A 22,506-nucleotide genomic window follows, 5' to 3' on the forward strand; every position below is an offset into this window, starting at 1 on the left:
CTGAATAATAGCCAGCGCGTCACAATGTCCTCTTCCGGTAATAATTCCACATTTAGCCCCTTGTCGAGTCACCGAGAATGCGGCAACCCAACACGTTCTGCCCGCCTGCCCCCCGACTAAATTAGCTGTGACGACAGTGCGCGGAGGCTTGCCCATCTCCAACTCCATCTCCATCCTTTTGGCGGCTTAAGACATGCTCCTACCTGGACGCGAGGCGACTGCCTGCGACTCTGTTCGTCTCCCTTCGACTCCTCGTTATCATTTATAATGAGTTAATTACATTTAATACGCATGTACAATGGCCTGTTGAACATGCTGCACAATTAAATGTGACCCTGTCCGAAGGAGTGCCAGCAACAATAACAACAGAGTATAACGCGGTTAACGGTAGCTGGCTGCCGTCTCCTATATTCTCTCTATTGGTGTCTGTCTGTGTGTGTGTGTGTAATACTGTCATAGAGCTCAACGCTTTAAGCAGTCGTTGCGTTTAATTGCTGCTTTGAGGTTTATTAGCTGCTGATTGTAAGCGTAATTACATTTGCCTAAGCTGCTCAAATAGTTCGCTGTGCAGGGTGGGGCGTGCACTGGGGAGAACTACATAAAATGAACCGAAAATGTAGCCCTTTAAGAGTACATTTGTAAAGCATTTCATTACGGAACAGAAATGCTTGAACATTTATCTGAGGAATATGATAACCCCCCGCTATGGAAAGCTGTTCGAAACTAAACTAAAACGGGAAGGGACGTGTGAGACGTTTCTTACGCGTCACAACTTTCATACCCGGCACTCAGTCCTTCCCTACGGAATGGCGTTTTCAGTGTTCTTTTATCTTCAAAATTTTAGGTTTGGAAGGTTTTCGCCCTTTTGCGGGGGTGGAAGGTGGCGGCGCTCATTTTTGAAATACACTTGTAACAGTGTGATTATACAGAAGTATGGATGCAACATTTTGTGGCTCTAGCTCCTATAGTCTCTGAGATCCAGGCGCTCAACAAGACGGACGGACAGACAGACAGACATAGACTCGGCTTATGGGGTCGGAAACGTTTCCTTCTGTACAACCGTTATTCGCACAAATACAATATACCCTATTTACTCTTCGAGTACCGGGTATAATAAAATATCATTTATCAACTTTTGTCGCCCCCTCAAAGGCACTACCAATTTTCGTTGCATGCTTTTAGGCGCTGCCATTGGCCATTTTTCCCGTATACGTGACAGCCGCTTGGCAAAATCCATGCTCAACGCCTCTTGGCGACAAATTCTTTGCAGACATCTAAGCATTTAACAATTTCGACCACTTCCACTTCCATTCCCACTCTTGGCTGCCGGCCATTGCAGTGCTCTAAAAAAAAAGAAATATTTTTAAACCACAATTTGTGGGGTTCGTTCTGCTTTCGTTGGGCAAATAAAAATTTGTGCTTTGTGCCTCCTGTTGTGCCTTGTGTCCCGGCTCGTGCCACTGACAGCTGCAAAATTTGTGCGCTCTTGTTCATTTGTTTGACTGCCCCATTGTTGCTGTCCGTCCAGCTGAAAGAGTGTCCGCGTACGGCTATGTGTGTCCGCTTGCTTGTTGTTATGCCAAAAATTGAACACACAAAGCAATTGCTATGCAACATTTGTGCAGACATGGCCAAGAGTCTAAAAAAAAGGCACACCAAAAAACGAACAAACGAACGAACAAATAAAATTGTTCTACAATTGAACGAGTGAGCGGACAAAGGTTCTCTATGTCCGTGTGTCCGTATAGATGTACTGGATCGTTTAATAGTTTTATTGCCTGCCACGAGCGGTATTTGATACTCTGTAATGGTTGACTTTGCGGGGGGAATTCAAGTTAAGGTAAAGATTGCATTCATTTAATTTAATTTAATTTTAAAAATTAAATGTTTTATGCTTAGAGCAACATTTTATTGCACTAATATTTAATTCCCTTCCCATGCCATTAAGTAAACACCCAAAGTACAGGCTAACTCTCAGTCGAATTCGCAACTTTTATTCCCTATTTTGATGGAAACATTTTTGGCTGGCACATTCGTTGCTTGTCATGTCATGTGGTCAATTGTTTATTGTTAACATGGTCAATTCCACACCCCCTCACCATGCTACAATCCTTGCTTTTTCAGCCAAACGAAAACCATCAGTCCAGCCCACAACCAGCCAATGTCTTGCCCAGCCCAGCCCCCACCCAACTGCCAGCCACACTGCCTTCTCGTGTATATTTCTGAAAATATCAAATTGCTTGGATTTCTTTTGATGCGGCCCCAGAATTTATATATATCTGTATCTCAAGCAATTTGTGGCTTTGGCTGGGCTGTCAGCACAGTTCGCATTCAGACAAATTAATCCGTTTTCAGCTGTCTGTCATGGCTCAGCTGAGCGACAGACAGACAGCCGGAATGGCAAACACTTTAACACTTTAAGCAAACTCAAGTGCAGCTGCTCTGGCGCTGCAGCATTGCAGTTCTGGCTAATTAGAGACAAGGATTGTCGGTTCGTTTTTGGCCGAAAGTGCGTCAAGTGCTAAAATGGCTAATGCACTTTACTGCTCGCTCCGACAGCCCAACAAAGGAAGAGCTGGGCAAAGCTGCTGGAATATTTTATGGCCACCCACACACACACACACACACAGCTCTGACCGACTTCATCATCAACAAGGCTGGCGCCTTGGGCGCAAATTTCAATGCGTTTCAAGCATAAAATAAATGTCCACTAAAAATGTCTGTGGCATTGTTGGTGCTGCCACAAAAAAGGCAGCCCCCAGCTCTGGTACATGTCTCAAGGACATGCTCCGCTCGCCTGCTGGACCAAAGTGAACTGAACTGGACTGGCCCAAATCGCTGCAAGTGCTTTTAAGTCGTTGTCAAATGCAAAGAGCACAATAATTCAAATTTATGACGCGCAATTGTGCTCATCTACACGCACACGAAGGCCCGCACAGGATCCGCTTCCGGCTCCGGCTCCGCCCCCCGATTTGGGTCCTTTTCGTGGGCATAAATAAGGCAAAAGTTGTACGTGCGTCCAGCTGAGTGGGCGGCCGCTCGTCAGAAGTATGCAAATTTACCAGCCCCAGAGAGGCAGCATAAAAATTTTGATAATTTGTGCTTGCCACTGAACAATTATCTGCTGTTTCCTTTGTCGCTTTTGTGTGTGGGGCCCGAAACTAGGTGAGGCAAAGAAAGTGAAGCTGTTCGGAAATTATCTGCTTTTGATTTACCGACTTTGTTGGACAGTGTCGTAAAATCTGGTTAAGCCCGAGTGGGATCATTTGGGCGCGTTGATAAAATTGGAATCCTGGCATCAACCTTCGACTTTCGCTGGTCACAAAAATTAGCAAATTGAGTGCAATAAATCTAGGAAATAAATGGAACGTTAGTGCTTGGAATATTTCATTAATTTTGATATCAAAGCTATCCGGCAAATTGCATATTTGTTTAATTGCTGCATATAAATTCAGAAACGAAAACATAAAAAACCGCACATAAAACAATAAAGGAGGTCAGCGGAGAAAATCATAAAAATAGCATTTAGTTGAAACAGTTTTGCTGTGGCATTCAATTAGACGACCAGCACACTGCATATGCCAGGGAAACACTAAAAAAAAACAGAGAGAGAAGCGTAAAGAAAATATGCAGCGAAGAACAATTAAAAAGCAATATCTATGGAAGGTCAGAACTATTATTTTGAGCACGAATGTGCTGGCGGATTTATAAACAAATCCCAATGCAAATGAAATTTGATTTATATTTATGCACGCAAAAAATCAAGCGACAACAGGGGAAAACTATAAAAAAAGAGCGAAAACAAAAACAGAATTGGAAATGGAAATGGAAACTTTTGGCACAACAAAATGCAAATAATTGTGCAGGGCAAATAAATTAAAATAAATGCAAGAGCAAATGCCGCAGTTGTCCATAAAGTGGCGCACATTGAGCACGAACAAAAAAGTGGAGGACACAAACACATTGATTAATACGAGGCCAAATGCATTAGGCGGGGCACATAATTTACGAGCGACCGAGTCTGGCCCAAAAACACAACAAAACATTTATTTGTTTAATGCATTTGGCAGCCGCATAGACTCTCGTTGTGGGCATGTCAATTCGCGGTAGAATTTATTTAGGAAAAATGCAGAAAATATTCAGAAAATAAAAACTGACAGTGGAAACTTTAGAGCGTGCAGCAAATTCCATTGCTTGTGTCTTGTTGTACACGGTACTGCATTGTCTAAACGTCTCCCAATACTTAAGCACTTCGTATGCCCTCTCTGTTATTTTTTTTCAACACGAAACTTGACCAGAATGTCAGCTGCACAAACAGCACTAAACCCTGGCAGCCGGCGGGCCAGCACTGCCCGGGGAACGAAATGGTTGTCTAAGTTTTTCTTTTCTTTTCTGTTGTTGTTGTTGTTGTTGGGAAAACAGCATTTGACATGCGGGCTCAAAGCGTTTGGTAGCCTGTTTGAATTCCTATTTGCATTGCGTGTGTGTGTTTTCCCTGAGATCACCTGGCCATCCCCAGCTCACGTCCTGTCGCTGGTCCCCGCTGTCAACACGCCGCTGGTCGCGAAAATATTTTTGGGCATGCAACGGCAACGTGCAACGAATAGCGTCCAAAAAGATAGACGCAAGAACAGTTTCCCATGTTCCATTTTGCCGGCCAGCCAAAAGGCAATAAACACAAAACGCAACCAATTGAGTTCGAATGCAAATATTTGGCAATGTGCTGCAGCGAGGGGCGAAGGCGGGCAACAAAGAGTCCAGCGGCCCAAAGCTCAAAATTGAAATTGAAAAGAATTTCGCGCCATTTAACGGTTTTATGGCAAGCAACTTCAGCGCCTTCCCACACCTTTTGCCACGAAAAAAAAGTGTTTGTGTTTTTTGTTTGTGTTTAGGTGTGAGAGTGCGTTGGCTTATCTCCTCAGCTGACGGCAGCCTTTGGCCTGTTGAATGGAAACCGAAGCTAGAGCCCAGCAGCAAAAAGTTCAATCATATTTTTGGTGCACTTTGCTGGCACTCTCCACCATTTTGTTAGATATTTCTTCGCTTCACTTCACTTGCCATCGGGTTAACGCTCATGTCGGATATCCTAGCTGGCATATTATTATTTAAATTGCCGAGTTGCGGCGCAGGGCAATTTCACAACTCAATGCACGCTGGACAGACGAATTGACAACATAATTTCAGCATATGACAACTTTTCTAATGACAACGAGAAGGGACGTGTGAGACGCTTCTTACGCGTCACAACTGTTTTAACCGGCACTCAGTACTACATCTGCAACTTAGCGGTTATTTGTCAAATTTTACATTTTTTCTTCATCTGTCATCTACATCAACAACACTACTCACGCCAACACGCTCCTTTAGCTCGCCACCCTCCCCTAGAAACACACACTGCAGAGTCAGGGCAGAGTCGCGGCAGAGGCAGCGGCAGAGACGTGTCAGGGGCAGAGGCCATAAACTGCGCGAAGCAGAGTGTGCTGCTATAAGCTGCGGGACGGGGTGGGTTTGGCCACTGCAAATTAATTTCTTCATTGTGGCTATAATAATGATCCAATCGGATCCCAATTTGGTACCAATAGATATGGTAATTCCCTACGGAATGGCGTTTTTAGTTTTCTGTTATCTTCAAAATTTTAGATTTGGGAGGTTTTCGCCCTTTTGCTGGTTACACTGGATTCAGTGTGAGCATACAGCAGTCTGGTGCCAAAATTTGGTGGCTCTAGCTCTTATAGTCTCTGAGAACTAGCCGACAAACAAGATGGACGGACAGACGGACGGACGGACGGACAGACGGACAGACAGACATGGCTCAATCGACTCGGCTATTGATGCTGATCAAGAATATATATACTTGATGGGGTCGGAAACGTTTCCTGCTGTGCGTTACATACAACCGTTATCCGCACAAATACAATATACCCTATTTACTCTTCGAGTACCGGGTATAAAAAATAAGCAAAAGACCAGGACCAGAGCCATACGAAAAGTTCTCACAGACAGCAGAGCAGGCAAGCAATTTGCTTTGTGATTGTTTCGAATGTGTGCAGTCCATGTGTATCTGTATCTTTATCTGTATCTGTATCTGTATCTGTATCTGTGTGTCTGCAGTTGTCACTTGGGTGACCAAAGCAAAACTGTCAGTTCGCATATGACAAACATTTGTCGTCGTCTGACAAGACCAGAAATGAGCCAAGAAAAAGGAGGATGTACATCTGTGTTGGGTTTATGCATATCGAACAAAATGTATTTCTGCTTTCGTGGAAAAAGGAAAGCGAAATAAACGACAAATGTTTGGTGTAGTGCGTCCTGCGCGCTCTCTTGCTCTGTCTCTCGGAGTCTCTCTAGTCCTCCTCGTCCACCAGAATGGTCTTGAAGGCAAACGGCTCGAAGGCGTAACCAGCGCCCTCATAGAACTTGCTCATAAACTCCACCCTGTAGAGGCAAAAAAAAGGATTAAGTTTGCAGAAATGTAACGAAGAAATCGGGGAATAAACTACCAATGCAAGCGGAGCGTGTGCAGGAAGGCGGAGAGTCCTTCGATGAGCACCAGAATGCCGACAGTCAGCGCCGACCAGGCACCAAACACCAAATAAACGCCAATGGCACCCACGTAGCTGTCAAAGATGAAACCCTTTGCGAGCACCATGTTCCACAGCACTTCGGAGAGCTCTGAAAGGAACAACACAAAAAGGATTTAAAGCAAGCAGCGATCGAGGATCTTTCTGTTCGACTTACGCGCATGAGCCAGGGACAGCGCCCAGAGACGAAGGTACGAGGCCGTGTGGGAGACCGTGCTCAGCACGTACTCAATAGTGTGTATGGCTTGGTGGATAAAGATTTCACCCATTGGTTCGTCCTCCCCATGGCCAACGCCGTGATCTGCTGCCGCGGCACTTTCCTGTGGCTTGGGCAGCGGCGGCGGACTGCCCCGGCGCTTCATCATGATGTAGAGCGGCTTGCCCAGCAGCATCCAGGGAATGCAGATGATCGCGATAACCACAAAGACCATCTGTATGGACTTCTGCCCGTCGAACATGAACTCTTCGCAGGGCTCGGGCGTGTCCTGTTTTCCCTGCAGTATCATGTTGATGAACAGAATGAGAATGGAGGGCGCACAGGCCGGCGACAGGGGACCCTCCACGGTGTCGTTGTAGACGACCCACTTGAAGAACATCATGAAGACCATGTAGCCGAAGAGCAGCAGCAGGAACAGCACCTGCGGCAGGAACTCCAGAAAGATGCTGGCATACTTCTTGTAGTGTATAAAATTCACCACGGACATGGAGACACCGAAGACCATGTGCAGCACGCCGAAGATGATCGAAAGCTTCATCTTGAAGGTGTTCAGGAAGATGATTTTGTTGTCGGCCAGCTGCCAAATGGGATCCATGCCCAGGGGATAGGTCTTGAAGAAGGTGTCGTTGGGTCGCAGCGTAATATACTTGAGGGTTGGATCGGTCATCACGGCCTCCGTGTAGTTCATGTTCCAGCCGGAGCCGAAGATGTTCATCGACTTGGAGAAGACATCGTTGTAGATGAAGCCCGTGTAGATGGAGAAGAGGCCCATCAGGAAGATGATGTAGCGACCGCCGAAGAAGATGTTGAAGATCTCCTCCCTGATGGCGGCCAGCTTCTTCTCCTTGATGATCAGAAATGCAGCGAATAGAACCAAGATGATGCCGTGTCCCAGATCCCCGAACATCACGGCAAACAGAAAGGGGAACGTGATGCACGCATACAGGGCAGGATTCACTTCCCTATACGAGGCCATGCCATAGGAGTCGACCAGGTTCTGGAAGCCATTGGTGAACTTGTTCGTTCGCGTGTACGTCGGCGGCTGCTCGTTTGTGTCGATCACATTCATGAAGGCCGGAATGGAGCTCTCCGACTGCTTGGAGCCGCGCGCCAGTGCCTCCTGCACTGTGGTCAGATCCTGGGCCGGCACCCAACCCTCGCCAATCAGGCACTTGCCCGTCACATCCGGATTGAAGTAGTTCAGGATGTGGTAGATGGCCTTCATCTTCCTCACCATGATGGACCAGCGGGGCAGATGCTTCGCCGCGGAGGTCAACACGCGGCAGCGATGATCCGCGCTCTGATTGAGCACCAGCTTGAGGTCCTCCAGGCGCACGTTCACGTCCCTGATCATGTCTGCCCGCTCGGCATGCGCGCTGGGGCAGGGATAGACGGAGGCATGGTACCCCGCGCAGACCTTCTTCACGCGCTGCTTCAGCTGCTCGCCCTGGAAAAACGCCACAAAGACAGTCTTCAGCACGGGCCGACCCGACTCCTCGTCGTCGCAGAGTCCCTCGATGTCGCAGCGGCGCAGGAAGATGTTGCCGCGCGAGATGCGCCACAGCATTCGCTCGAAGGAGAAGAAGCGCTCCAGCTTAATGACTCCAGCCACGAAGGCCAGCTGTCCGCGCTGTCCGCCCGGCTGCTGGGTGGGATCGTTGGGATCCACCAGGCGGTTGGAGTCCAGGTTGATGATCTCCTGGTCGGAGAAGAAGCCCTCGGTGTTCTCCAGCACACACTTCAGCTCCTCCATGTGCGTGAAGTTGGCCTTCAGGCTGGCCCCGTTCGCCGCCATCTCGCGCAGCTCGTTCTCCGTCTTCTCCAGCTGCGCCTCCAGATCGACAGCCTCGCGTGGATTGGGTGCGGCCGGCTCGTCCTCAGCGGACAGCAGCGGTAAGTCGATCTCGTCCTTCTTCATCTCAGCCTCCACATAGCGCAGACGGCGCTCCATGTCGTCGCAGCGTCTCACCTCCGTGACGTACTTGCGCTGGAAGGAGCTGACCTCCTCGTTTAGATCTCGGAACTGGACACAGCCTCGCTCGCCGAGCTCCGCAATGGAGGCATAGGCCGCCTCGGGCTGGATGTACAGCTGGCACAGGGCCATCTGCTCGCTCCGGAACATGTCCCCCATGGCTGTCGATGTCTGTCACTGCAATGGAGGAATCAGACTGTCAAATTGTATTCACATTTCAGCTAATTGGGTGTGTCTGACTAGTGCTAATGGGCTCTGCGCCCCCAACAGTGTGGATGCGACTGACGCACATGCTTTGCGGGTCCTCCAATGTCGCAATCGATCCACATAAGTGGAGCTGAACAGAACTGTTTACGGCCATGCCCCAGCCGCAGATTAGATAAGAGATTGCCTCGGGGCTCGGCTTATCTATCGGCATTCGCTGCTGGAGTGGGAGCCAAGCGTTGAGCGCATTAATAATTTGAAAATTATTAACAATTACCCAGCAATCAGTTGGTTTATAAATAAGCCCCCAAAAGGTCTTTCGCTGCATTAAATGCTTATTTCTGATACCACCGGCAGGACCTGTGCCGTGTCTTCGGTGCTCTGATAACCGTTTTGGCTCTGCCAGATTATAGATATTTATGGCCGTGGTTTGCTGTGATTTCTGCTGCAATGTCTGGCCATAAAAATGATAGGGAGACGCGCTGTCTGTGGCCTCACTTTGATTTGCTGATAGTTTCGAGAGATCTGATTTACGGCTACAGGAAGCTACTTCATGGAGATGGCATCGCGAGCCGATTGGTTGTTGAAATTCCAGCGAATGGCTCGCAGATTGTTGGCGAATATTTGTAGCTTTTCCTGCGCCACTTCCCTACCAGTTCATCGACCCAAAGCTGCACCTTTAGTTGTTCATGGCACCGCCCATGGCTGTCAATGGATAAATCAGTGCAATTGCTGGCCTTATCGCTGGCCGCTTTGTACATCAGTTTTAGCCATAAATCTGCACGGCAGACAATTGCCTTTAAGTTGGCCATAAATCGTGAAGGAAAACTGCACGCAAATGGCTGCCAATCCGTTTCACAATCCCCGTGCCGAACCCTGTTTATGTCTGGGCTTGGCTCTTGGCTCATTAAGAAATCCGTTCGCTGGCCGTAAAACTATTATCGACAGCGTAATAATTTGTGTGGCAAGTGGCTGCCAGACCCACATGATCCATCACGTGCTCTGACGTCACACGGCAATTATGGCGCCATATATCGAGGCATTTATAATGGCTGGCACTAGTGGAAATTGACGTTTAACTAGTGTTCTCGGGCAATTATCGAAAATCAATTAAGATAACTTATCGTCTAGATTAATGCATTTGTCACGAGTGAACCTTTGAGTAAGCCTACGTGCTGACACATTTTCTTGGCCATTATTCATATTTAATTTTCCAAAAAGAACAAAACCTACAAGTAATGGCGCAATTTTTAATTTATTGCTTGTTAAGTGGCTTATCTGTGCCCACAATGATAACCTCGTAATGTTAACCCGTGTCGGGGAGCACGGCCAAGCAGCTGCTTAGAAAAATACTTGGGGAATTGGCAACGTGGCACAGGGAAGTCCCTGAACAAAGAACACAAAAATAGTACTCGCTTCTAACTAAATTTTAGATCCAAACAAGGACACACACTTACACTCGGGAGGGTAAATTAATGGGTTTTTTTGAGGGTGAATCGTGGACTGTTTTCGCGACCTGCCACCCCAGTGGTGCAGAAAGAACTGTGCAGTCGAGCAGCTCTAGGGCCAATAAGACTGAAGCTAATCTACACTTGGGGCACCAATACTGGCAGCACCTTATGCGAGAGCGTTCGCTAATAAGTAATCTTTGTGCCTGTTTTTTATCACAAAATATTGTAGAAACACTTGCGGACAACAGGGTGTGCCTTGGGGTATATTGAACGACTTTGCTTTAGGGTTTCAAACGAAGTTTCAAACATGCAAAAAGAAGCTGGAAATTGCTAGCAGAATTCGCCATAAAAATTAACCGGTACTCGGTATATAATAGTCGCAGCACTCACCCAAAATTAATCACTCGAAGTGCTGTTGTTTGTGTTGCTAAACAACAGCAACAAGGAGCGCCTTGGTTGGCTTATCGCCTGGCTCCTCTGGGCCATCGTCGGGGTAATCGGCAAATGAGTGAAACCCAATTACGGCACTGCACACTTCTGATTAGTGGTCACATTTGGAGCCGTGTCAATGATCGAGCATAAGCACGGGTTCTTCATCAAACGATTGGCAACTGATATGGCAACTGCAGCTTTTATTGACAGAATCATCAATCAATCGCTTGAGCAATGACATAAATATAATTATTGATAACCTATTTGGGGGGGTACAAGCAAATGAGAAGTTATATTAAAGGCACAATCCCAGCAGTATTTTACTTTAACTCCATTCCAGCTCTGGCTGGCTTTGGGTGCTGCTACACCTGTGGATTACTCACAGATCTAACAAGGACGTGTGAAGGGGCTGCCAACGAAGTCTGTGCCACAGGCAGCATTATGTCTACTCAATTGTTATTAGCCAGCGAGTCAAGTGCTTTGTTTATCAGCTGGTTTCTATGGAAACTGTCTTAAGTGTGCCCCCGTCACGTGCTCTCTGTCGATTTTGGGCATTGGCACATGATTCACTTGCAAATTTCGTCTCTATAAATTACGGAAAAACAGTAACTTTCCATTCAGGCAGCAGCTTGGTTTTGCCACTCAATGAACGATAAATGTATGTACTAACTTATCTGAGAACGTCATGTGCTATCGACAGACAGTTTGATTTGACGCAGATGTTGCTGGAGTTTGCATTCAATGTAATAATAATTTGTATAATTCCGCCCTGCACTTGACTGATAAGCTCTGATAGTACGGAGCTTTCGTTGGTTTGGCTAATTAAAAATTTGCACCTACATAATGGGTTTAAGCAACTTAATTTATGAGCTGAAACTGTGAGCTGGCAGGTGGCAGTCGAAGGAGTGACCGCAAATAAATCGCATGCAACTTTAAGCTGCTGGCAGCATCATCATATGCCTGGCTCCTAATGCCACATAATGATGCTGATAATGGCCATCAGTTAGCAAGTCTCTCTGTGTGTGTGTGTGTGTGTGGGGATGCCAAAAAGACGAAGCCGCGCACACATGGCGGAAAAAAGGAATTTAGCTGCCTGCCAGCGCACGTGCAACTTTTCGCTGTTGCACATTAAATGGGGTTGGGGGACTCGTACCGTCGGGCTAATGTGCGTCACCATTTCGGCTGCAACAACAGCGGCCACGAGTGCCGTGCCACATTCATGGCATCCCTTCCTCTCTTTGAGCTTGGCAACCACCACAACCAGCACTGGTCTTGTTGGACCACTGGCCGCTTTTGGCCCTGGCCAATAACTAAGTTGTTGCGTGCGGTTCTCGGGATTAGTCTAATGCCAATATGTAGCAACAAAATGGCCATCGCTATACACTGTGGGGCTGTGCTACAGCGGCGTAAGTGCTTTCCAATTGGACTCCGATGCTTAAACGTACGAAGAGTGCAGCTCTTTCCGATTCTGCGATTTCCAGTGGCACTTACAGTAGCGGCTGCAATTACAGTCCCACCCACCATTATCTTTACTGTGTGTGTATTGCGGATTTTGGCTTAGGTCTATTGGCGATAAACCCACCTTACCCCCGACGACTGGAATGTGTTGTGTGTTTACTCCGTACAGTAGATAGTGATTCAGATATTCCGAGGCGCTGGCCGACTTATCAGTGGGTTATCTTTTAGTGCTGTGGGCTTACCAACGTTTACACTCGTGATTAAATAATTAATTTGAAAGTCGTACTAGATTTATGTTTTGTTATAGCACCATAAAACTTGGTGTAGTTTTTACCTTATTTTAATTTAATTTTATTTATTTAAGGCTGAACCACGCATTGACCCGCTTTTCTTTAAAATTCTCAACATTGAAGCTGCAAGTGTTGCTCTTTTATAGCTCGTAAAATAAAAACTAATGTTAAATAAATAAGTATGGCACAAAATGAAATTAAAGAACAACCAAAAATAAAAAAGCAAAAATGGCGAGGCGTTTGATACCCTAAAACTACTATGTCTACTATGTCATATTATGGTTTTCGTTGAATAATATTTACAGTATCGTACCGATCGGTTGCGGGTCGCGACGCGTTGTCGCTCTCAGTTACAGAATGTTGGTACCGCAATGTGACTGCGTTTTGAGAGAGGCTGCCGCTCGCTTTTACGACCCAAGATGAAACTGGGCAACGTGGCGTTTTGGGTCTCTCTTTCGTGTCCTCTTTCTTGCGCTCACGCATTCAATAACAACGGAGTTTGCAGTTGCACTGTTTCTTCCTGCGCTGGCATTGTCGAGCGGCCAAAGCTGGTACCGAAGAGAGAGCGCGTTGCGGTAAAGTGCTTTGCTGATCCATGATTAAATTAGGCAACGTGGCGTTTTGCGTCTCTCTTTCAGCGAAGTTTGCTGTTGCATTGTTTTATTTCTTGCGCTGCCATTGAAGAGTGACCGAGGTTAGTACCGAAGACAGGGCTCGTTGCGGTAAAGTGCTTTTACAACCCAAGATGAAATTGGGCAACGTGGCGTTTTGGGTCTCTCTTTCGTGTCCTCTTTCTTGCGCTCACTCATTCAATAACAACGGAGTTTGCTGTTGTACTGTTTCTTCCTGCGCTGGCAAAAGCGGCCAAAGCTCGTCCAGAAAAGAGAGCTCGTTGCGGTAAAGTGCTTCTCCGATCCAAGATGAAATAAGGCAACGTGGCGTTTGCGTCTCTCTTTCAACAAAGTTTTGCTGTTGCATTGTTTCTTCTTGCGCTGCCACTGACCTCTACCTAAGTTCTCTAGCCAAGGCTAGTCCCGAAGAGAGGGCGCGTTGCAGTAAAGTGCTTTGCTGATCCATGATGAAATTAGGCAACGTGGCGTCTTTAAGCGAAATTAGCTGTTGCACCGTTTCTTCTGCCGCTGCCATTGAAGAGTGGCCAAGGCTAGTCCCGAAGTGAGGCCGCGTATCAATAAAGTGCTTTGCTGATCCATGATGAAATTAGGCAACGTGGCGTTGTTTTTGCGTCTCTTTCGAATTCAATTCTCAATTCTCTTTCAAATTCAATAACAACGGAGCTTGCTGTTGCATTGTTTCTAGCTGCGCTGGCATTGTCGAGCGACCAAAGCTTTGCAGTAGAATACTTTGGTTGCTTTGAAATTAGGCAACGTGGCGTTTTTCATATGGCAGCTACCAAAAATATCTACACTATATAAAGGCAGATAAGCGCTGCAAACGTTTTGTTAAAAACCCAATACCTTCTGGTAACAAGTGTATAAAAAGAGCAGCAATCAGCACGATTACGAACTACCAATAAGCGTGAGAGAGGGACCGAGCCCACTCGGCAGCTCGGAATAAATAGCAGGCCCAAAAGTATGATACGGAAAATTCAACATTAACAGCACCAGCGGCAGCACCATCGCCATAGCCAGCCAGCAACGTCATTTCGTATTTATTGTATTACCTTTGTCAGCATATCTAACATTTATTTTTTGTTTCGCCTCCTTTTCCGGCACTGTTTAATACTTATTATTTTTTGTTTCCCGGGCGGAGGGGGCTTTACGGTTATGGCCTCGTTCTACCAGCGCATTGTTTCCATTCAAGATGAAAAATCCAATTTTCTGCTTTAAGCATTTTTATAATGCCAACGCCCTGCCCCCAACCCAACCCAACCCAACCCAAAAAAGTCCCCAGCGAAAAGGGTTCACAAATGCAGAGGAATTGTTATAATCATTGTGGTGTGGTGTGTGCCCTTCAGTTTTGCTCTGCAATAATATTCGCAATTTGTTCCGAAATGAGAATGTGTGAAAATGTTGGGATAACAAGCGCTAATATGCCATGCCACATGCAGAATGAAATATCGCTGTTGAAACAATGCTTATGCTGAGGGTTTTGCAAACAATTGCCGCTAGTCTAGACAATTGTTTTTCTCGCAGTTTTTGTGTTTATTTGAGAGTACAAAAAACATGCTGTGTTTGCTTTTAGGTAAATACAATAATAATATATGTGCATATGTACATATGTGCATATTTCCTCTTGAACTGTTTTGGTTTAACAAGGATTTCGTATTTTAATTTGTAGTTGTATATTTTTCCACGAGAAATGATTTAAACAAGTCTGCGGCGATGGGAAAACCACAGAAGCAACTGGCACTCACTCACCTGCCAGCACCGCCAGCAGTTGACAATTATGAGGCACTGTTACGAGTACGTTGTGCGCCAGTACGCCAGCTCAACTGAAATGCATATCAGTTTGGAATTATACAGAAAAAATAAAAGACAGAGCAGTGGAGCCGTGTAGCAGCATGGCATTATGCCGCTCTGTGTCATGTCGGGCATAAACGTCAACTGTTGCTTGCCTGTGCCCCTCGCCAGGACGAGTACATGTATCCGCCACTACCAGCGGCTTAAAACAATAACAGAAATATCATCGTGTGTAGTGGCTCCTGACGGTGTGTGCATGTCCCGGTGCTTGTCTCAATTTGCCTCAACGCTGCGTATGCCCAACTATATTATATGATTATTTTTTATTTTCATTTTCATTGTTATGACTGAAGTGTTATGGGCCAGCCTGTTGCTCCTGCATGGCGTGTACTTTGTCTAAATTGAATTATAAAACAGCGCGGCTGGATTGCATTAAAAATAAAGGAAACTTCGGATGCTCTAACATAAGATTCAGATGAATAAAAATATAGGCTTGAATGAGCTCTTAGGTTTTTGTGGTATTTAACATCTTCAAATGTCAAATGTGTTGATCCATGATGAAAATAGGCAAAAATACATAGGTCTCTCTTTTAGTTCCTCAAGAGGCTTAAGCTAGCCCCGAAGAGAGAGCGGAGCGCGTTGTGGTAAAGTGCTTTGCTGATCCATGATGAAAATAGGCAACGTGGCGTTTGGGGTCTCTCTTTCGGCTAAAGCTAGCCGCGGAAAGAGAGCGAAGATATGGAATATAGGCTTGAATGAGCTTTCTTGCGTTAGTAGTATTTAACATTTCCTAACAGTCGATGGTCACAAAAGCAAATAAAATACACCTTAATATATTTTTCTATTGATCCCAGAGGAATTACCTTTTACCGCCTAAACTTCAAAGCAACTGCAAATAAAATATAATTAAAAATTGTTTCCAATATTTAATAAAAACAAAATGTAACTGGCAACTTTTGGAGTTGTTTTGGGAGTTTGAGCAAGAAAATGTATTACTCGTAAAAACCACATTTGATGGCAAAAATATTTGTTCTAATTGCAACTTTTCAAAACAAATTTCATTCGAAAATCCCGCAACAAAAGCTCTAGCAAAAATATATGGCAATTGCCATGACAAAATTGAATTTCCCTTGGAAAAAAATCTTCAAAAGCAAGCGTCATTGATTTGCGTCGCCCCTCCCCCCTGTCAGCTTTGGCCTTCTCTGTCGCTCTTCTGCGTTGGCAATTTCCCGGCAGGCCACGCGCTACGCAACCCCAAGACAGAGTCTGCCAAAACATCCTGGAGCCGCCGACACGTTGCCGATTCGGTGTGCATCCTTTTGGCACCACCACAACAACAGGGAGAAAGGCATAGGAAACAAGTGAGAAGTGCGTGGGGTGAAGCTTTCGACTATGGGATACCCCACTGTTCCGATGGGTTTAAGTTCTCGAAATATTATTTGTCATAGAAATAATTATGTGTGAATCTTGTCAGAGTCCAAGATCAGGTCAAAGAATATCTGTGAGTTCCATCCTTTATTTGTAGATAAAACTGCACACAGTCCTTCTCGCTGTTACAACCAAAATCGTCAGCCCAATATACCCTTTCAGGCTGGGACAAACAAAAACTTTGCACCCTGCGGAAAGTTTTGCCACAAGGTCGCTCGACCTAGAGGCAAAAGGTTAGCCCACCTTCAGGGTGAACGGGGGGCGCTGGCGGCGGGAACGTTTCAAAATTGGTTTTATTTGAATTAAATTTTATTTTATTTCGTTTTATTCTCCGGATGGTGCGCGGCTTTGGCTTTGGCTTGGGCTTTGGCTTGGGCCCCTCTTCAACGTTACTTCAATTGAATTTGACTGCTGTCAATCACGCGCTGCATACGCTTCACTTGGCTGTAAAATTCAAATTTTATGCTAATTTTACGCAGAACGATCGGGCATAGTCCTGGGTGTGGCGGTGGTGTCGTCAAAGGGTTAAATGTGTTAAATATTGATTGGTTTAGCCCCGCCAATGTGTGTGCCACTCGCTGCGCCTCCACCCGTTTGTACAATCCATGCGGGATGGCAAAAAATTGGCGAACCCCTCAAATGACGTTTTAAGCGCGCTCTTAAAAAGAGATTTGTCAACAGTTGCAATGCGGCAGGAGCAAGGCAAAGAGAGGCGAACAAAGAGGCCAAAAACAAAAATGAAGCAAACTAAACCATGTCAGAGAAAGAAAGAAAGAGAGAGAGAGCGAGGGAATGGATATGGGCAGGGGTGGGTAGTGGCGTTAATTTGCCTTTGATTATGTAATGGCAATGCGAGAGCTGCGCAAACAAAGTTTCAAATAGGAAATCAATGGGAAAATGCATGCGATAGAGGATGCATTTCAATTAGATTCGTTTGTGGATGCCACCCCAGTACGAGTATCTGGCAAATTAGCTCTTAAATTAGATTTCCCTCTCTTTGCACTTAAATACCCCATGGCAAAGCAATTATGGCCTAAAGCGACATCATTTGGGTCGTCTATCACACTTTTCACAATAAACAGGCGCAGCTCCTATCTCGGTTTGTTTTTTTGGGTAATTTATAGTAGTTCCTTGTGCTGATGTTGATAAATTGTTGGATGTGCCAAGGGTTAACCTGGCATCCGGTTGGCAGTTTTTAGCTTTTGTCAAGGTGGGCCGCCAGATAATCTACAATAATAAATTTATTGGCAACAATTTTTGATTTATTATTGCCAGGTGAGTAATATAAATAGCTGGGCCATGCCTCTCACATATGACACTAATGATGCGGCGCCGGCTTTGACGTTTTACCTTTTTCTTTTGAGTCCCTGGCTCAACACTCCTTTGTGTGTGTGTGTGTGGCCAGCAAAGCCCGCAAGAAAGGATGCCTTAACACGGGCTAAAGGAGAGTTTTAACTGCGGTGTACAGCCTTGGGCATCAGATAGGACATTGACTGGCTCTGCCTCTCTCTCTCTCTGTGCTAGTTACCCTTTTCCGTAGCGGCTTTTGTTAATATTATTAACATGGATTTTTACAAGCCATAAACCCATATTTGGCCAGGCCTGGCCAAGCCTTTTGTGCCTGGCCCTCGCTGGGGCATAAAATGCCAAAGCGCCCAGCTGGGTTGCCGCTCCTCAGGACCATCTTCTCTCCATCTTCATTTCGCCCATTCGTACGGTTGCTTTAGTGCAAAAGTTGTATGGGGTCGATTGGACTATTGGAAAGGAGTACACCAAAAGAAAATGTATTGAATGAGGCAATACTTTCATTAGAAATAAATCAGCCAAAGTAATTGCAAATGTAAAATATTAAAAGATATTTATGTGGGCTGGGTTTTGCCAATTGCGATCCCTAGACAAAACACCAAAACGAGCAAGGGCGAATTCGCGTCACTGCGAGCTCCAAACACGAAAGCAAACGCAAAGAGAAAACGAAGGAGAGCGAATTAAGAACGCAAAGAGAAAACGAATTGAGCGCGAGAGAGAGAGCGGACAACCGATCGGCGAGAGAGCGCCGTAAAAGTTTGTGTGCGAGACCATGGTAGAATTACTACTAGGTAACGTCGTCAGCTGAGTGCAGGCCCATAAGCTTATTCACCACGCTCTCTCAGCTCTCAGAGAGGCAAGCTATCTCTCTCTAGCAGATAGCAAACGTTTTACGTTCTGCACTCTTCGTTTTTATTGTTTCTGCTGACAGCAAAGAAAAGATGTTCGATAATAAATGAAACGAAATAGTTCAAAACAAATAATAACATTTTAATAGGTATGTTATAATAAAAATGTAGATATTTTTTTTGACCAATTAGTCTTTGTTTCGTAATTAGTAAAATACTTCCATGCAAAGTTTTGGATCGGCATAGAAAACAATATTTTGCAGACATGTTCATTTCTAAGAATAAAAAATAAAAAAATACACATCCAAAATAAAAAAGTACTTGCATGTACAGTACTTAATTTCATTGTCTTCCGCTTACGCCTTCATTCGTAAGCAATGAAGAAAAAGAAGAAGAAGACAATGAAAAAATTCGTGCGCTACACAACCTCTTTCGTCGACGTTTGGCAAACGACTGACAAGATTTACCGGCCTCGAATGAGAAGCACTGTGGTGAATCCGTTACCTAGTAGTAATTCTACCATGTGCGAGACCAAACGGCGAACGACGCAGCAATATAATTCTTTCACCGTTATACCATATTTCATCACTTATTAACCTTTACTTACAAACAATAAACATTAGCCCCCACACCTTTATGCTGATAATACTTGCATCGATTTTTCTTTTACATTTTATCATGTTCAAATGTCAATAGTTTCCCACCCAATGGGTATACCTTATTCTATCATCCGCAAACCAGTTCGACCTCCATTTTATTAGCGTGTAAAGTTTGCCTCTCATTTCGTGTCGTCGCCGGGTCGCCTTAAGTGGCCGAGTCTCTATGCACGTTTTCAATATATTTCTCATATTGTTTGGCCGTGCTCTGCGCGTGTTTATTTGCTTTGTGGTATTTATACACGATCTGGCTGCGGAGTTGTGGGACCTGCGGCTGCGGCTGCGGCCGTGACCATAGTCTTGCGGCTTATGCATAAGATATTGAAATGGCCCACTACTTAGCGACACAGGACCCGGGGTCCAAGGAGTGTTATTAATAACGTTGAGCATTTTTATTATACAAACACATTTGGGGTTGTGCGGGCATTAAGGTGTGGCAAAGCCTTCATTCCTAACACTATCTGCATCTGGAAAGCCATTCCAATACCAATCCCAAAGGGGCGCCAGCTCATTCGCTGTAAATCTTTAATGTTTAGTTCAGGCTCCCCCCCCGCCCGAAACAGTGACAGTCATAAAAAATGCTCAGAGATAATTTATGTATCACGAATTTGCCTTCGCCTGTCAGCAATTGGTTTGGCATTATTAGCTGAGTTATGGGGCAACGCCCACCTACCGCTGATTGGTATTGGGAGCCCAGGCCCATGGCATGTCCTGACTCTGATTAGGAAATACATAATTTATATGTTGTTTGCATGATTTTCATATAATTTAATTTATTTTCCTTGCATATATTTCTAATCAAATTAACCAATAAAAATAAGCAACTGTTTTAGTTGATTAAAAAATGAATAATGTTCAGCCCCTGTTTGGGTCTTTGTTTCGTCTGCAACAATGTTGGCTGCCCCCGAAAGAGATGAACACCGAAATCAAGAAACATAGTTCATCAGCAGACTCCGAGCAACCCCTTGGTAATAAAAAGTCACATCAGTTTTTCATCTCTGACCGCAAACGTGCGAGGACGGCGAATGCATCTGTCTATCGCTGCTAGAGTCCATCTACGAGTCCTGTCTGTCTGCCTGTGTGTGGTCTAATAAAATGAGTTGTCGAAAACGCTGCACAACAAGCAAGCTGCAAATATATTGACTGACAGGCAGCACTGTCCCATCGAATGAGAAGGAGTAGGACCAGGAACGAGAATGAGAACGAGAACGAGGACGCCATGCGACTGTTGAACGTTGACTTGGAAATTGAGTGAGTGCCGCTCACTGCGACTATGTCCGGGTTGTGTATGCTCATGTGTGTGTGTGTGTGTGTGTTTGTGTGTAAATGACTTTGCAAATGGACATGCCAAAAAAATGTAAAGCAGTCGCCTGGGCCTGCTGCACGGACTCGGTCCAATCATGAACATTTCTCAACTCAACTTCGGGTGCTCTATATTCTCCGCTCTCTCTCTTTTTTTTTATTCTGGCAACAGTTACACGATGCCTTCGGGGTTTGTGGGGTGGGATGGGGGGATGGTTGTGGGGGTACACTATTTTCAAAACCCACAACAAAGCGGAAACGTATTGACAACGAAGGAAATGGACTTAAGCCATGATTTATAGTTTACGGATTTTCCATTTAAGTTTATTGGTTTTCTGTAAATGCAACTAGCAAAAAGGCAGGCAGGAAGGACGAGCGGTCGGGCGGTCGGGGCACTGTGGGCACTCGAAAAAGACATTCGCATTGCAAGTGGCCAGCAACATAAGCTCATTGCAACAGACTCTCTCTTTCTCTTTTGGGTTGAACTTTTGCAAACCCTCTTCCTATTTGGCTTACTCTTTTCGGCTGGATGTCCTGCCTTAGGGGAGAGTCCGGGAACGGGCTTCGATTTATGCTTTTGAGTTGCAACTTTTGGAAATTGCTCATGTTTCACACATTGGCCTCGCCACTCGGTGCTGAAGTTGTGCGGAAAATAGATTTCTGCCGGCCGGGAGTTTCTCTTTGCCCGAGCAATTCCCACATCGAATGCAAAGCTGCAACTTTTACACTTGTCCCCGGCATCCGTTCGAAACAATGTCCAGCAGCAATTGGCAATTCGGAGTGTAACTTTTGATATACGAATATGTATCCATGGGAATGCAACTTAAAGATATTCCCCAAGCAATTCACACAAAATAATGCGACATAATTTGTTAAAGGTATTTCTGTGGACACGATGGCATCTGTTATGAGCAGCGCAGAGCTGTGTACACAGCATATGGGCAAATCTATTAACACATTTTACAAGCAAATACTAAATGCCATAACAACTTGGCCATATACAAATACCATAAACTGACTTCCGCTCCGTAAACTCAACATCGGCACGCACACAGCTGCCATCCTGCCAGCCTGCCAGCCTGCCATCCGCCTGCCATGCCCAGTGCCGAATGAGCTGTTGGCTCTGCTTTTGCTTTTGCTCTGCTCTTAGGATGGATGGATCAGGGCCGGGACGGGCACACTTCTAAAATGTTTACACATTTAACAATTTGCTAGATTACAACTTGTAAGTGGCAGCCCTCGAGGCTGAGCCATAAACTTTCTACTGCCACTGCCCCTCCACCCCCCTCAATCGATACAATTTTCCATTGACCCTGTTTTGTGGGCAGAGAGACTTCTGCTTGTGCTTCTGCAAGATGAAAATTAATTTGGCAAACGTCTTAGTTACACAACCAACCAAAATACCTAAGCAAAAGCAAGCAGGTCATGTTTATTTGAGAGCATAATTATGTGCAAAAAAGCACTGAGAGAAATTACTTTAAGAGAATCTTTTTTATGCGATTCTGGGAGGCGGCAGCGAAGAGCAACAGCTGCAGCGAAGAGCAACAGCAGCAGCATCGAAGAGCAACCGCTCTTCACTCTTGACTCCAACGCAGAAATGAGCAAGTGCTCTCTCCCTCTGTCTTGCAGTCAGTCGATCGGTATTTCTGCTGGACCAACTTTTGCGGTTTCTCAATAAAAGTGGCCACTCAATGGAGGATTATATCCGTTGAAAGTTTATAAAGTTAATTTCTTTCAGTGCAAATGTGTGTGCCAAAGTGAATTTATAAATGGTAGAGCATCTCTCTGTGTGTGTGTGAGACTCGTATCTGTGTGCATATTAGTTACACGTGCCAAGTGCTAGACGACAACAATATTAGGCAGCCAAAAGAGCTGTGCTGGGGCTAGCGTAGGAAATATGAAAAATCCATTTTGCTAGGCCATCAATCAAGCCACACTCCTC

General features: G+C 45.3%; 1 protein-coding gene across 1 annotated transcript; it reads right to left on the reverse strand.

Annotated features, from left to right (window-relative positions):
- Positions 1–425: 425 nt before the first annotated feature.
- LOC117901338 (V-type proton ATPase 116 kDa subunit a) lies at positions 426–10,528 on the reverse strand. The gene is made up of 5 exons (XM_034812048.1): positions 10,432–10,528; positions 6,739–8,947; positions 6,501–6,672; positions 6,329–6,435; positions 426–448 (listed from the first exon to the last, which is right to left on the reverse strand). The coding sequence occupies exons 2-4, from the start codon at positions 8,927–8,929 to the stop codon at positions 6,345–6,347; spliced, it is 2,454 nt and encodes an 817-aa protein (XP_034667939.1). The 5' UTR covers positions 8,930–8,947; positions 10,432–10,528; the 3' UTR covers positions 426–448; positions 6,329–6,344.
- Between the last annotated feature and the right edge of the window lie 11,978 nt (positions 10,529–22,506).

This window comes from Drosophila subobscura, chromosome U (assembly GCF_008121235.1).
Source record: "Drosophila subobscura isolate 14011-0131.10 chromosome U, UCBerk_Dsub_1.0, whole genome shotgun sequence".
NCBI classification, from domain to species: domain Eukaryota; kingdom Metazoa; phylum Arthropoda; class Insecta; order Diptera; family Drosophilidae; genus Drosophila; species Drosophila subobscura.